Below are 15539 nucleotides of genomic sequence, written 5' to 3' on the forward strand. Positions count from 1 at the left end.
AAGTTCACAGAAAAGACCTACGAAGGCAAAACAGTGTTAAACTAACCAAAATGAGACCGCAACATCCCACAGACAGAGACGAAAACAGAAAATGAAATGTTCACAGAAAATGTTAATGCTTCTGCTCTTCTCCATATTCTTTAAATTTGAACTTATCAATGTAAAGCAACATGTTTATGAAAGAAGGATCTGCGTAGTTTTATTTTCAAACCATTTTGTGTTAGAAAAATCCTCAAAAATCTTTCACTTAAATCCTGAATTTCTGTTCTGTTTTCAGTTTTCAGAGTCAGATGCAGGTCTTCTCAGCTGGTGGGTCGTGACCCAAAAAAATGGTCATAGGCCTGCTCTGACAGAATTGTAGCAGGGAAAAACAATGCTAAAAGCAAATAATGAAATGCATACAATCATAACCATAAAGTTAGAATATCAAAATATTGGCCTATTAGGAGTGCAGATTCATTGTTGACATTGTTTTTTTTTTGTTTGGTTTTTTTTTACGTCAAATCCTGTAACGCCAATCGATCTCTACAGGTCCCAACAAGAATAGATTAAATGAAATGCAAATGATTTATTTTAAGGATATTTTTGCTTACTTTTATACATTACACAAGTCTGCTTCTTTGTTGGGTTACCACTTGTTTTGTCCAAAAAATCTGAATACTGAAGCAAGTTGAGAACCACTTCACATAAATTCACCAACAAATAATACCTAGATCAAACCTAAAGTCAGACTTCCTGCATGAATCAGAGTTGTTTCACAATGTATTATTAAACTTTACGGGAAAACCCCTCAGTCCTTAAATGTCGTAAGGCAAATGTGTCAATATGAGACAATGACTATATTACTCACATGCATGCCAAAGTGAACATCCATTATACCAAAAAAATGCTCCATGAATGCCCCATGATCCCACTGGGTCCAAAACTAGAAACACACAAGACCTTCTGCTTCTAATCAGGATGACCAGTGGAGGCCAAACACACATATGTTGGGTTTTCATGTTTTATGAGGACTTTTCATAGACATAATGATTTTTATACTGTACAAAATGCATATTGTATCACCTAATCCTAAATCTACCCCTAAACCTACCCATCACAGAAAACTTTCTGCCTTTTTACATTTTCAAAAAACATCACTTAGTATGATTCATAATCATAAGCTGTTTTCCTCATGGGGACCAAAAAATGTAGCCACATTGACAAGGATCTAAGATATTGCAACCCCCCATGTGTAGCCAAACATGTTTTGACTGATTTATAAGCCTTTTTAACTAGTGAGGATCAATAAAATGTCCTCACTAGCTGGTTGTCATAATATTTCAATATACAAGTAAGGAGATTAGACCCTCACAAGTACAGCCAAATATGCACACACACACACACACACACACACGCACACACACACACACACACACACACACACACACACACACACACACACACACACACACACACACACACACACACACACACACACACACACACACACACACACACACACACACACACACACACACACACACACACACACACACACACTTCATCCTGAATCCCTGCCTTTCATTAGATCTTCACATCAGACCTCTAGAGATCATCACATGTCATCAGTGGCTTGATAGTTCCTCACTTTCCTAACTATCTCCTATTACAACTGACCACAGTTTATGTCTTTTTAGTCCTAATGTCGCTATACTAAAAATAATAAACATAAAAAAGACAGCTTGTGACTATGAATTCCTTCTTCGTAGTGATTCTAGAGTATAGAATAATATAAATATATATAATTCAGAATTTATATAAGTATATAAAATTGTATGCATTGGAACAAAATGAGCAGCATTCTGAGATTTATACTGTGTAAAGCATTCGTGTTGGACAGATAGATGGGTAAAATATGCAAAACTTCTTGGGGTAGGAAATTTATGCGACTGCCACTTCGGAAGGGTTTGGGCCATCTGATGGGTTAAAACTATTAAGACCACAAGAGCAGTTCTGCATCTGTGCACACAAAAATCAGGATTCAGAACTACTTAAATGCATTTGTTTTGAGACCCACAGATACATAACCAGATTATTGTGATCAAAACAAAGTAAACAAGCCATTTCTCATAGATCTGCTCTCTTTATGTCAAAATCTCTCTGCTGCAACAAACCCAGAGACCTTCGTTTCTACTTGATTTGATGATATATGATGTATGGGACAGAATGACCTATAACTCATTAAGGTTGACATCATCATTAAAGTTACTATGTTAGATTATAAACTATTATGATGATGTATTATGATGATGAATGTCATATGGATTGTGATTCACATTTCTTTAATTTTGATAAACCGTGAGATCGGCGAACAGAAGTTTCGGAGTGACTCTAGAGAACAGAAGCATGACTTTTTGATTTCCTTTTTTGAGGGCACTATAGCTTTCCTCCTCTGAGAGAATGTTTGACTGACAGGAGGGAGCAAATACATAAATGAATAAACCAATCTTTTCAACAGCTGCACTATAATTGTCACATCTGTGTCCTTTCTTCCAATCAATAATGAACCACAAGTTGTAATTTATTTATGGGCAATTCAAGCTCTAGTGATGAAATGTTAAAGACACTCCAAACACAAAGTGATATAGGGATGCCAAACTTGCCATCTTAAAAAATACATCTGCTCAAAATTACATGCTGCATTGCATCAGACCTGTACGAAAGTGACTTTCTGCCCAAATTGAGGGACCATGAGTCTTATCTATAATATGATGTGATACAAGATCTAGGGGGAGATCCCGGGGTGCTGTTTCACAGTGTCTAGCCAAACACTGAGTTTCAGTGGTAACAAAAATCAAGCCAAAGTGTTAAAGTCCTGCGTTTTAACACTATTAAAGTCATGCTTTTATGAGCACAATTAATTACTGTCTAATAAAGATTAGAACTGCATTTAATATTGCTTGGGCCAACGGTTTAAAATAAAGAGGGCTCCCACATTTGCATATTAAAACTAATTAGCATAATCAAGCCGCTGAAATCCCATGCATGGTATTCAGAGAGCTGAAAATGTGCAGCACAAGCTTAAATGGTCCATTATGTATTATAAGCCTTAAATATACAGTTTATAAAAATATACAGGATTGGTACTGCTGGTATACCTTTAAAATCGAAATATTTAATTTATTTCAATATTAAATTCATTTTATCTAAATTTGTGTAAACATGTTATAAGTGTCTCTTTTTCATTTTAATAAGTGGATATACTGAATTACACATTTGAATGCCACCGTTCTCAATTACTCTTCTATTATCATACCGTATTTTAATATGACCATAGTTGCAAAATGTGCATATTTAAAAACAAACCACTAAAACAAATGTACACAAATTGCCTTTCAAATAGTCATGCACTGTATTCATCACTTTAAATATTCAAATTGATCAGACGAGGGAAGGAGTGAATTACAATACATTACCGATTCCCTGTATGATTTCCATAGGTCTGTCACACTTAAGGAGAAAAATCAATGCGACAAAGCAGCCCAGGGAATGTCTGACACTAACAGTAATGCTGCTTAATTAAAGCCAAGATTCCAGCTCTCATTGCAACGAGGCTTTGATTTTAATAGACGATGAAGAAATGGCCCCGCACATTGACGCGAGCACATTTGTAGCCAGTCTGGCCAAGGGAAAAAGAACACACACACACACACACACACACAGACAAACGCGGCAGGACATCAGCTCGGATAGAATCGGGGTTAAGGGGAAGTACACAGAAGCTTGCGCCTGTGTTAAACAGTCTGCTAAAGGGGGCAGGTACCAGCCCACCCAGCTAATCAGCAGAATGTGCTCCGATACAGGAGGAAAGAGATTTCTGAGCACATGCCTCTGTCACATACATCACTAATATAAAAACCTCTGTAGGCTAAAACGCTTGGCCTCAATATGGAAATAAATTACAATGCAAACAAAAAGGATGGAAAAAAAATTTAACTGTTAATGGATTGCATTTTGTTTTACTCGGATCAAGCCTTCAATTCAGAAAGAAAGTTGTAAGTCAAATTAAGCCATGCTGATAAGATTATAAAAAAAGGATTGAAAGCATATAGAGAAATCATAATAATGACAAAAAAAGGTTACATTTTTTGTTAAATGTTTGTTTTTTTCCAATTTAAACCATGTTAAAAAAAAAAAAAAAACATTTTAATTTTGCATAAATTTAAATTTTCCATTTCAAACCGTTTTCTATTTATTTTTATTTTTATATATATTTTGAAGTGAATGGAAATTTATTTGCACTGCTGAGGATTGAAAGATTACACTAATGGCAATTTAATAGTGCTTAATGTACTGGAGACAATGGCTAGAGCCTCATCAAAAAAGGAAAACGCTATTTATCTACATTTGTGGACATGTTAGTTCCTCTCCAAACCCATCTAGTGCATACACTACTCCAACCCAAAAGCTCTGTCATGATTTTTGGCACTCCCCACCCCCACTTTCTAGTTCCCAGTGCCACCCTCCAAACCAGCTCATTGGGGTCCCCAATCTAATCCTGTTACCAGGAGGACTGGCTGTTTGAGGAGGCTCATAGATTAACACGGCAGACATTGTCGAATTTACAACCAGCCACGTGGACATCTGCCCTACTTTCTGCATTACACATACCCCCCCCCACCAAAAAAAAAAACAAAAAAACAAGAGAGACCAGGTTCAAAGAGCAAGGGGCCATTTCATGAAATCGGCAAGCCAGTCATTGTTAAAGCTGTCATTTCTCCTCTGGGGCCGGTGCGCTTTAACTGAACTGTCAGCCTTCTACTTAATGCTTGTTAAGGGTAACAGGCCAGTCTGCTGATAGCACTAATGAGGACCAGAAAAAAGACACAAGCATGTTTAAAGGATGCACACCGATTGTCATAACAAACACAATGGTGTCGTAATGGCTACAAAAATCAGCTTTTCAAGGAAAATTATGAAGATGTGAAGATTTACAGCAGATGGTGAAAGACTCATACTTCTATAAATATGATAATGTTTTGTTACACGGTCAGCTCTCCGCTTCCATAAACAAGTGCTTTCCTCTGCTTTATTATTTGTGACGCTTTGATTTAATTCCAATTACACCATTAATTAGAAATCTTGTGCCCTCTGATCTAGGGTATGTTTCAACTTAATAACATTTGCCAGGTTTTATTTGTTCATGGAAACCGGCGCTTGCTTGTATCTGTTCACAGAACAGAGTGTTGTTTTTTTTCCTAGAGCCCAAAAAAAAAAAAAAAATTCTGCATTTGTCACATAACATCATGTGATAACACAATCAGAGAGAGATTAAATCATTAAATACTATTAAGCACTCTTATCTCCTGTAATTTTTCTTGAGATGTGAGTACACAATTTGTGTTCTTGTTTAATCAGCACATTGATTATACGAAATCTGCATATCAATGGGATTCATGACAAAAGGATTTTTTTGGCGAGAAATTAAGTCATTTAAATGCAACCAAAAACAATAGTGCCTTAAAGCTGAAGTGATTCATGTCTGCACACAGCATCACTAACTGGAATTGCAGTTATAATTGTTAAATCAGATTAAACAGATTCCCCTGCCTCAAACTAACACCACTGGTTGAGTCAATGTTGTTGTGTTGAGCCTGTCGAGATGCTTAAAAAACATAATAATCACTGGAAAATAAAAATGAGTGCAATCACTGCAAAAATAACATAAAAATCTGTATTTTCAGTATCTTAATCTTGTTATCAAGTCAAATTATAAAAAAATCCCCTAAAAAGACGTAAATTTTACATCTGAGATGTAAAATTTGTTCCTAAAATGTAAAAATGTTTCATTTTGAATGAAGTTTTTCTCCCCTCATTCTTGTCTTTCTTTTTTAAGCATAAACCTCGCTAAATGTTGTTCGATGTATGCTTAAAACACAAAAACAACCATTTGGTAATGGGGTAATAATTCAAGATATATTCTTTGAAAACATCTCGAAGAATATTTAGATATTAATTTTTAAAAAAGATGGCAAAAAAAATAACAAAATGCTTTTTTTGCAATGATATTTTGATAACCAAAGAGCAACAGTGTTTTACGCATTTTAGGGAAATCAGCCTAGAAATGGCTTAGTCTCTAGAATAGGAGAAAGTATTTTAACATTGCAAAAAATCTCATAAAGGAACATGAAAGGCAACACATACTGCATATCTAAATGAGGCTGCTTCTACCTAGTGCCAAGCAAACCACATTTTCTGACAGTTGTTGCATCGCTGATTTGTTCAGCGCAGCTCAGTTCTGCTCATTAGGCAGTTGTCCCTCACTACAGCAGCCAGACCCACTTCATACTGGCCTTGCTAGTTCATTAGGACACTGTTCACTCTCTTGGCTCCCGGGGTAAAACACAAACAGTTCGCGGTCTGCCGCTCTGCGCCCTAATCCAGTCATGAGACTGGGCTCTTAAACACTATTGCGGCTAAGCCTGGCCATGTGTGCCTCCGACCTGAGGGACCCGGCCCGCCAGCCTAGAGCCTTAATTTTCCCCCGCTCTCTCTCTTGTTCTCACTCTCTCCTTCGTCCTCTACCCCGTCGCTGTTTCTCCATGCCAGCGTTGCCTCCCTCTCTTCCTCTCTCCTGCTTCTATAATGGCATTCTTCAAGAGCTGGCCCCGCCGTGCCGCCCGCTTGCAGTCTCTTAATTAAAATGCTCCCACCGCTCTGTTTATGTGACCGATGACTGTTAAATTAAGATGCTGTCACACTGGGCCGCAACAGTACATTTTTATTTATTTATTTTTGCCGGGGAAAGTTCCGCCACGAGCACCATGCCTCGGGACTGCGAGCTGACATGTTTTCTTTGTCTGAGGTCGGAATTTACACCATTTAAAAATACACTCCACCTCATTACAGCACTGCCCTAAGGAGGCAAGCAGTCGGCATGGGCTAATAAGGTATGTGTTATACAGAGGATGATTTTAATAGGGTTTAATATATGCAGAGGCAATGCTAAAGTGACATTATACGTCTTGAACAATGCTTTCTGGGGGTGTGGGGGCTGCAATCTGCAAATCTTGTGTGTGCACCATGTCTGTATTACACATTGAGCTTGCCTTGGCTTCAAAACATCTGACAATATCAGCTCAGCCTGAGTAAGAGAGTGTGGGAGTTGAAACCAGAGAGAAAATGAGGATTGATTTCCTCAAAATATAAAAAATCCTGCGGAACGACGTCTTGAAAATGAATATTGTAAAATCACCCCATCTATAATCACCATCAGTTATCATCATTTCTCCCATACCACCCCCAAAAAATGCAATAAAAAATAAATTCTGTCATCATTTACCCTCTCATGGCGTTCTTTTGAGAAACACAATTTGAACTGTTTTTGTCCATATAATGTAAGTCAATGAAGTACAAATCAACACTGTACCCCACCTGACTTTCACTGTAAGGAGACATTTTTTAAACTATCATCTTATGTGTTCCACAAAACAAAGTCATAGAGGTTTGGAATGACATAAGCAAATGATCATAGAACTGTCACTTTTGGGTGAACTATCATTTAATTTTAAAACAACCCCAAACAAAATGGTGCCCTATTTTGGAAGATAAAAATTTAAATCATAGTGTGCAAGTAAACAGCATGAAGTCTATTTACTTCAAGGTTAATTTTGTAGGATGATACACTTGATTAAAGTAAAGTTCACTTCATATTTACCCATACAGTTCAAAAGTGTGGAGTCAATAAGTTTTTTTTATTTTTTTTTTAAGAAATTAATACTTCAACAAGGATGCAATTAATTGACCAGAGTGACATTTATAATGATAAAAATAAGATTGTTTTTCAAATAAATACGGTTCTTTTTAACTTTCGATTCAACAAATAGTCCTGGGGAAAAAAATTATAAATGACTGCTGAAAATTTAGTTTTGCCATCACATTAATACATTACATACGAATGTATTTTTATTGTATTTTTGATCAAACAAAAAATGCAGCCTTGGTGGACATAAGAGACTGCTTTCAAACACATAAAAAAATCTTACTGTCCCCAAACGTTTGAATGGTAGAGTAAATGATGACAATATTGTAATTTTTGAGTGAACAATCCTTTTAAGACCCACAGCAGCAGGAGAAACAAAAGCCTTTTCTGCAGGTCCCATCTCGAATTTGACTTTGTGTGGCAGCTCTCTGGGGTTAATGTATGTTAATGTATCATTTATAAAGGTGCTTATTAGTGTGTTTTGCAGACTGCTGCTTTGTAAAACAATACCGAGCCCTGCCGAGACTGTTAGTTAGAGGTGGGAGCGAGAAAGAGAGAGAAACACAGGGGCGGGCGGGCGGGCGTGCGTTCAAAAGAGCCCCGCCAGTAATAGGCCAGCCCTTGACGCGCTGCCACCTTCTCTACCTGCTGTCCCCTGCCGCTCTTTCCGGAAACTTGACGGCAGATGTTGCAGCGCTAAGCTGGCTCTGAAGTGCCTCTCTGGCTCCCCGGTCTCCCTAACAACACAGTCAAACCACATTAGATCTCTTTATTTGTGCCCCAGGCAAGTTCGGCAGTGCAGCTGTGTCCACCCTCCGCTCTACCTTTGGTGTTGGAGCCCCTCAGGCGGTAAATGGGAGAGCAGAAAGTGTTCAGGCTGTCTTGAAAAAACTACATCTGCTGACAATCCAGCAGTCTGTCTGTGGGCGGAGTGGGGGGAGGGGCCGGGAGGGGTCTCCGAGCTGAACAGATGTCTGTGACAACCTGCTTCCTTACACCTGTATGAGTCCTCGTAACCCCACGGATCCAACGCTGAAAAATTCATGACCCCCGAGGGTTCCTGTCGGGCATCAAAGCCCCCCTCTCTCTAGCTGAGAGTACGCGGCCCACCTTGGCTCTGGCGAGGGACTCCTCGGGCTTTGATAACTCATCCCTGCACCCAGTGCACTTGATCAAGGGCTTGAAAGTCTGCACGATCGAGCTGTGGCCTCACTGAAGTGTGCCAGGGTCCCGCTCGGAGGCTCCAGACCCTCATCTCAGATGTATTGAGTTACAAAGGTTTTAACAGTTCTTTTGAAGAAAGTAAAACAGAACAAGTGGCTCAAGCGTGACTGGGATATTTCAGCTAATGGGAGCACTAGCACCGCGGATGCAGTGAGGACTTTTTCCAAGATGAAACAAACCCAAACAAATGCTTCAAACTGTGCACTACTTTGAATTTTTTTTTTTTCAATTCTAGTGCACACGTAGTCAGCACAGACTTGTGAAGCCTGTTTACTTCATTGCTAATTTTCTCTTGTCTCACAAGAGGATGATGCACTTGAAGTACACTTCATATTTAATATACACTACCGTTCAAAATATTGGAGTCAATTCATACTTTTATTCACCAAGGATGCATTAAATTGATGAAAAGTAAACAGTAAAGACATTTATAATGTCGCATAAGATTTCTATTTCCAATAAATTCTAGTCGTTTGAAAGTTTTATTTATCAAAATATCGTGACAAATATTCCTAAAAAAATATTAAACAGTGCTACTACTCCTTCTACATCAGCTGAAAAAAGCTGAAAATTCAGCTTTGCCAGCACAGAAATACATTATAAATTATATAAATTATTAAATTATTAAATAGAGAAGTTATTTGTAATTGTAATAAAACTTCACAATATTACTATTTTACTATATTTTTGATCAAATAAAGGCAGCCTTGGTAAGCATAAGAAACTTTTCTATGGTGTGGTAATCTATACAACAATGAAAACAAAACAGCACATTCTGTTCTTAAATTGAATGCCTCTGAATGTTGTTTTTGCACATTCTTAGGACTTTTTGTGCACATTTATTATTGCACTACAAAAGTTACAAAAGAGGAAGTGTCTGCAGCACAAGTTCATGACAGTCACATCCTGTTGTGAGTCTTTGCAACTGAGGTTTGTGAAACTTGCACGCATTTAATACACACAAACTCACAGACTCATAAATATCCCCTGAACGGTTACACCACACACTGACACCCATGCTTTATGTACAAAAACTGATTGTCTCTACTTTGGTAGTATGCAATTTTTCCAAATTTTGTATTGGGGTAAACCATCTGTGGCTTACCTTATCTGCGGTCGTTGGGCGCATGAGTGAAACTCGGTCATACTGCCGCCGCAGAAGAGCCCAAAGTGCCTCAAGGCGGCCCTATGATGAAACAAGAAATACCAATATGTGGCTTAGCTTGGTTTCTTTTTCCACTCATCTCAAGCAAAGGCTTCAAAAATGATAGAGTGAAACTTTCAGGAGGACTTAGACAAACTCAAAATAAGGAAAGGGAGGAGACAGAAAGATGGTTATGGCCTCAACTGCAACAGGAAGTGACTCACCCTGATTGGAGTATACCACTTGGATTCAGGTTGATTGTATGTGGGTGGGTATGTGGGTGCAGTTGGCTTTTTGATCATGGGTTCATCGGCCTCCTCTTGTATTGATATCACTGCATTCTTGGCTTTCTCTAGCCGTGCGCCCTCCTCTGTGGACCCTTTCTCTCCCCAACGGACCTACACAGATATTTGAAAAAAAAAAAAAAAGGTATTATATTATAAAAAGGTATTAAATTATAAAAATTATATTATATTATATTACATTGTATAACTAAAAAGTATACATAAAATATATATATACAATAAAGTACTTTTTCTTAGTTTGCGGCCTGTCCCTCACTGAAAAGGGCTTAATTAAAAGTGCACTTCTCAAGCTGTAGATTAAGTCACATCAATATAGAACAGCTTTTCAATAGAATCCCTGGACATTCCAATCTGCAACAACTCTCAATTAATAAAACATTCTTTGCATCCCATGTTTTCCTCTTCACACGTCAGCATGTGTTTTAAGTAAAGAGGAAGTAGGCATACTTAGGTAAACCTCCTCCCCAGGTCCAGAGATAGCTTCAGAAATGGAGATAGGTTGTCTGGATGAATGAAAGCTTTCGAAACATTAAAAGATAGTTGTGCCTCAGTAAGCCCTGAGCCCTCTCATTCCCTTGCACACTCATGGGAAAGGTTAGTAGAAACGGTTTCCAAAGCTTTCAGAAGGAACTTCAGTGATGTCTTCTTTACATGGGAGACTGGAGGAGGTGTGGCTGAACATGAAACAAATATCCCTTTTAAAACCAGCTTTGAGATGGATACAGTGCCAAGTAGCACATTTCAGCTGAACAAAAGTTGAATGACAGAATGGAAGTAAGCAAGAGGAATTAATCTCGTCACAGCAGTTCTCAATCCTTTAGCGTCAACATGACTTAAGACAGCGGGACATCATTGAGGCCGAACTGGCAGGGCCCTGTCACGTCAAAACCATCAGTCAGGGGCTGTGCTACATTCTATCAGAAACTTTGAGGTGTGCTGAGCTTGACAACACAGACACAATGGCTTTCATACAGGACAGAAGAACAAGTGCTCTTGTGTGGATCAAAAGACAACAATATGCTTTCTTAGTTCAATTTTTGTTTCTACAACAATATATCCAAGTAATGCAAAGACTGGAACAGAGCAGGTGACTAGGGATGATACCGATATTTATTTTCATGTTATATCCGATAACACATGAATGGCTTATATTAAAATGACAGAAATCTCTAATATCAGCCAATAACTTATATGGTTTCAATATATTGTGCAAGTGACCCCAATCAAAGCACTTTAAAATTACTCTGCTCAAAGTCCACTCCAGATTTTCAATTTCCTGCTCAACTCTCAGTTCATGGTCACTGGTAAGAGAAAGCCAAAGAAAACAAGAATGGTCCAAGTTTCCTAAAACCCACTTGCTTGAAGAGTCATGAACACTCTGAGAGAGAGAAAGTGGTGGTGGTAGACAACTGGAAAATGCTTAAAACCTTTTCTGTCATCAGGGGGCTGCACATCATTATAGGCGTCATTAAAATGTAACGTTCACCTCCATGCGTTTGATTCCACCAGCTCCTCTTCCTCCATAGTAAGATGCATCCACAGTTGGCCACTTATTCTTGGGTAGTGGGTCTGGCTCTGGTATCTGAAAAAATAAATATGGACAGAAAATAAATCAAATTGAGACTTAAAGCCTCAAAGAAATATGTGCATTGCAAATACAAGAGCAGATACGTAATTGCAATCTTTATGTACACTTCCTTTCAAAAGTTTGGGGTCGGTAAGATTTTTTATGTTATTAAAAGAAGTCACTTTTGCTCACCAAGGCTGCAATAGAGTGGTGCAGTTATGACATTACTTTGTAGGCCAAAACGTGGAAGCGTTCAAAGAGTCTTTGAATGGGGTTTTGGTTAAATGGCTCAAATAAGGTCTGTGGTGAACACAAGCTCAATACACTTTCACGTTTTATTCTACAACATAATATACATCAGTATTACCCTATTTTTTTACAGTCTATGGTATTACCCAATTCGTGATTTTTTTTAAGCTGTTTGCTAAATGGGACTACAGAGGCTGTCGAGGAGATTCAACGTCATCACGCCGAACAGGCTCAGTCCACTTTTAAAGCCTTGTTATGTTTATAATTGTGATCTCATAAACTATCTAACTCAAACGTTCTGGAAAAATGTTTCTAGATAAAAAGAGTTGTCAGAAGGTTAGTGATGGTGACGTTGAATTTGTGGGACCGTGGTGTAGTTCGTTTGTAGCCTACCTTTAGCTTTTTACTTCAGGCGACTACATTTAGGCTTCAAAATTCATAAAAGTTGTGTTCATCTGTGATAATTATCTTGATGGACAAAACGCGCAAGTATCATAAACTTTTGTTGATCACAGAGCTTGCTTTAAGTGATAATCCAAAAGCCTATGGGAAAATCCTATTGGGTTTTTGTCAAGGGAAACAATGTGATTCTAACAGCCGGTTAGCCTACTAAGTGACGTCACACCTGCACTACTCTATTGATAAAAAAATACATTAAAAACAGTAATACTGTCAAATATTAATTCAAATTAATATATTTTAAAATGTAATTTTTTCCAGAGATGGCAAAGCTGAATTTTCAGCATCATTACTCCAGTCTTCAGTGTCACATGATCTTCCAGAAATCGTTCTAATATGCAGATTTTTTCAGGATTCCTTGATGAATTAAAAAAGTACTGACCCAAAACTTTTGAACTTTCATGTATATTTAAAATATTTTAAAAATAATACCTTCAAATTAACAGTAAATAAACATTGTATGTATTCTATAAAATAATTATATGTATTTTATATCAAAAGTATATACATTCAAAAAACACTGATTACAAATTTTTTTTATTAAAAAACATTTATATTTTATACAAAAAAGAATCTTACGGGTGGAGGTGGAGATCGACGAGTTATTTGAGGGGGTGGGTCTTTAATAACCTGAGAAGAGAGAGGAAAAAATTCAAAGTTAATTAAGCAAAGTTAGTTATCGCTGTCTACGGATGTTATTCACAATTGAACAACTGAAGCCTGAGACCACCACAATTGATTACAGGGTCTGCTTGTAAACTAACGCTGTAGGCCCCTGGTGCAAAATAAAGAAGGCCCAAAAATCAACTTGTTGACAGGGGAGTCTTTGGGGTGAGCATGGTGGTCCGTTTATCTCTTAATTAATTGGATGAGGTTCAATCCCCTGCATTCCCCCAATCATAAAGTCCTGAGGAATTAATTAGCTGCAATGAAATGCAGAAGGGAAACTTGGGCTTCACTCCAGGTCAATCCCTAGTGCAAAGGAGAGGAGCATTAACAGGATGAAATGTCTTCCTGTAGCACTTTCTGTGACAGCGTATCTGTCATGAGAAACACTACGCTGGATTCAGCAGGTGACTTCTCTCACAGACAAGATGTCTTCCTCACTGGGAATGTCTTTGGCATCCTCTGACTCTGGTGTTGTCAGAGTAGTGACTGCTCAGCAAACTGCTTATCAACTGACCTGACATCTAACCACTCTTGGATGTGATGGGTAAATGTGTTAATAGACAAATGTGAGTTTGGGTCATGTTAAAAGGGCATCATGTTAAAATACTGCAATGTAATGGCTACATATGCAATTTGAAAACTTGAACCTCTGTAACAGAATAGACTCCAACAATCTAGATAAAACGCCTTGGATGTGACCATGTTTCACTTGTCAACCATGTAACACCTTCCATTGCAGCTGCTTTCCAAAATGGAAGCAAGCCTTGTCTCATTAAACATGAAAGATGCATACAGTGCCATTGCAGGTTAAGCATTTACTAAATTAGTTTTCAGGAAAAAATGCCTTTTAATCATCACATATCATGGGCAGAACAGCTGTTTCATTCACATTAAAGTGTACTGATACCATTTCGCCATTGTTACCATTATAATGATGGAAAATGATCTATTAGAGTTAATTAATTGCTCTTTGACTCATAACTGACTGTTGGAAAATCCAGTCCTATCCGTCCGTGGGGCCCCAGTGTGTTATGATTAACATAACTTTGGACAGAACCTTGTGCTAAAGGATTAGCTTCTTTTTTTTTTTACAGAGTAATTAAAGAGCAGATTTATATTTGCCAGCCATATTGTGGGATAAATAAGGCATTACACAAATGACATGCTGGGCTGTTAGGTTCTCAAACTACCTGACAGACAGATGTGAAGCCGGGACAACCCTTTAAATGTGGTTCAGGCGATGAAGAGCTGATAATTAAATCCAAAATGTCAGTGTACTTAGCCATCTGACACTCGCACGAGGGGCTAAGAACTAGTGGCACAGCTGTGGAATCAACCAATCACAGTCCAGCGGTGCAACATCCCCATATGGCTTTTGGGATAATTGTCCAATTGGAGTTTATAATCTGTCCATTTCACCCCTCTGAACACACTGTTGTGTCAAGCTGTTTTCCAGGCTTAACATGATCATGGACAAGTAGCAGGCAGCATATTTGCAAATTAAAATGGTGCATTTTCATTAACATAAAATTAACCTGTTTGCAGTAAAACAACAAATTAATGACCTAAGAATGTATTATCAAAACATAATTAAACAGATGCCTTTATCCAACAGTAATGATTTTTTTAATATTATATATTATGTACTGCACATACTCTATATATACTGTATATATATATATACACTCACCTAAAGGATTATTAGGAACACCATACTAATACTGTGTTTGACCCCCTTTCGCCTTCAGAACTGCCTTAATTCTACGTGGCATTGATTCAACAAGGGGCTGAAAGCATTCTTTAGAAATGAAATGTTGGCCCATATTGATAGGATAGCATCTTGCAGTTGATGGAGATTTGTGGGATGCACATCCAGGGCACGAAGCTCCCGTTCCACCACATCCCAAAGATGCTCTACTGGGTTGAGATCTGGTGACTGTGGGGACCATTTTAGTACAGTGAACTCATTGTCATGTTCAAGAAACCAATTTGAAATGATTCGAGCTTTGTGACATGGTGCATTATCCTGCTGGAAGTAGCCATCAGAGGATGGGTACATGGTGGTCATAAAGGGATGGACATGGTCAGAAACAATGCTCAGGTAGGCCGTGGCATTTAAACGATGCCCAATTGGCACTAAGGGGCCTAAAGTGTGCCAAGAAAACATCCCCACACCAT

At 38.1% G+C, this 15539-nt stretch overlaps 1 protein-coding gene across 1 annotated transcript in view; it reads right to left on the bottom strand.

Annotated features, from left to right (window-relative positions):
* Positions 1-15539, bottom strand: part of antxr2a (ANTXR cell adhesion molecule 2a) — a 50375-nt gene that overhangs the window by 15029 nt on the left and 19807 nt on the right. Inside the window, exons 13-16 of the mRNA XM_081366774.1 lie at positions 13272-13322; positions 11904-11999; positions 10337-10510; positions 10074-10154 (exon numbers count right to left, since the gene is read on the bottom strand). Of these exons, the coding sequence (XP_081222900.1) occupies positions 10074-10154; positions 10337-10510; positions 11904-11999; positions 13272-13322 (402 nt within the window). The remainder of the gene's footprint in view (positions 1-10073; positions 10155-10336; positions 10511-11903; positions 12000-13271; positions 13323-15539) is intronic.

Source organism: Scardinius erythrophthalmus (assembly GCF_964197995.2).
Source record: "Scardinius erythrophthalmus genome assembly, chromosome: 5".
In the NCBI taxonomy this organism is placed as follows: Eukaryota; Metazoa; Chordata; class Actinopteri; order Cypriniformes; family Leuciscidae; genus Scardinius; species Scardinius erythrophthalmus.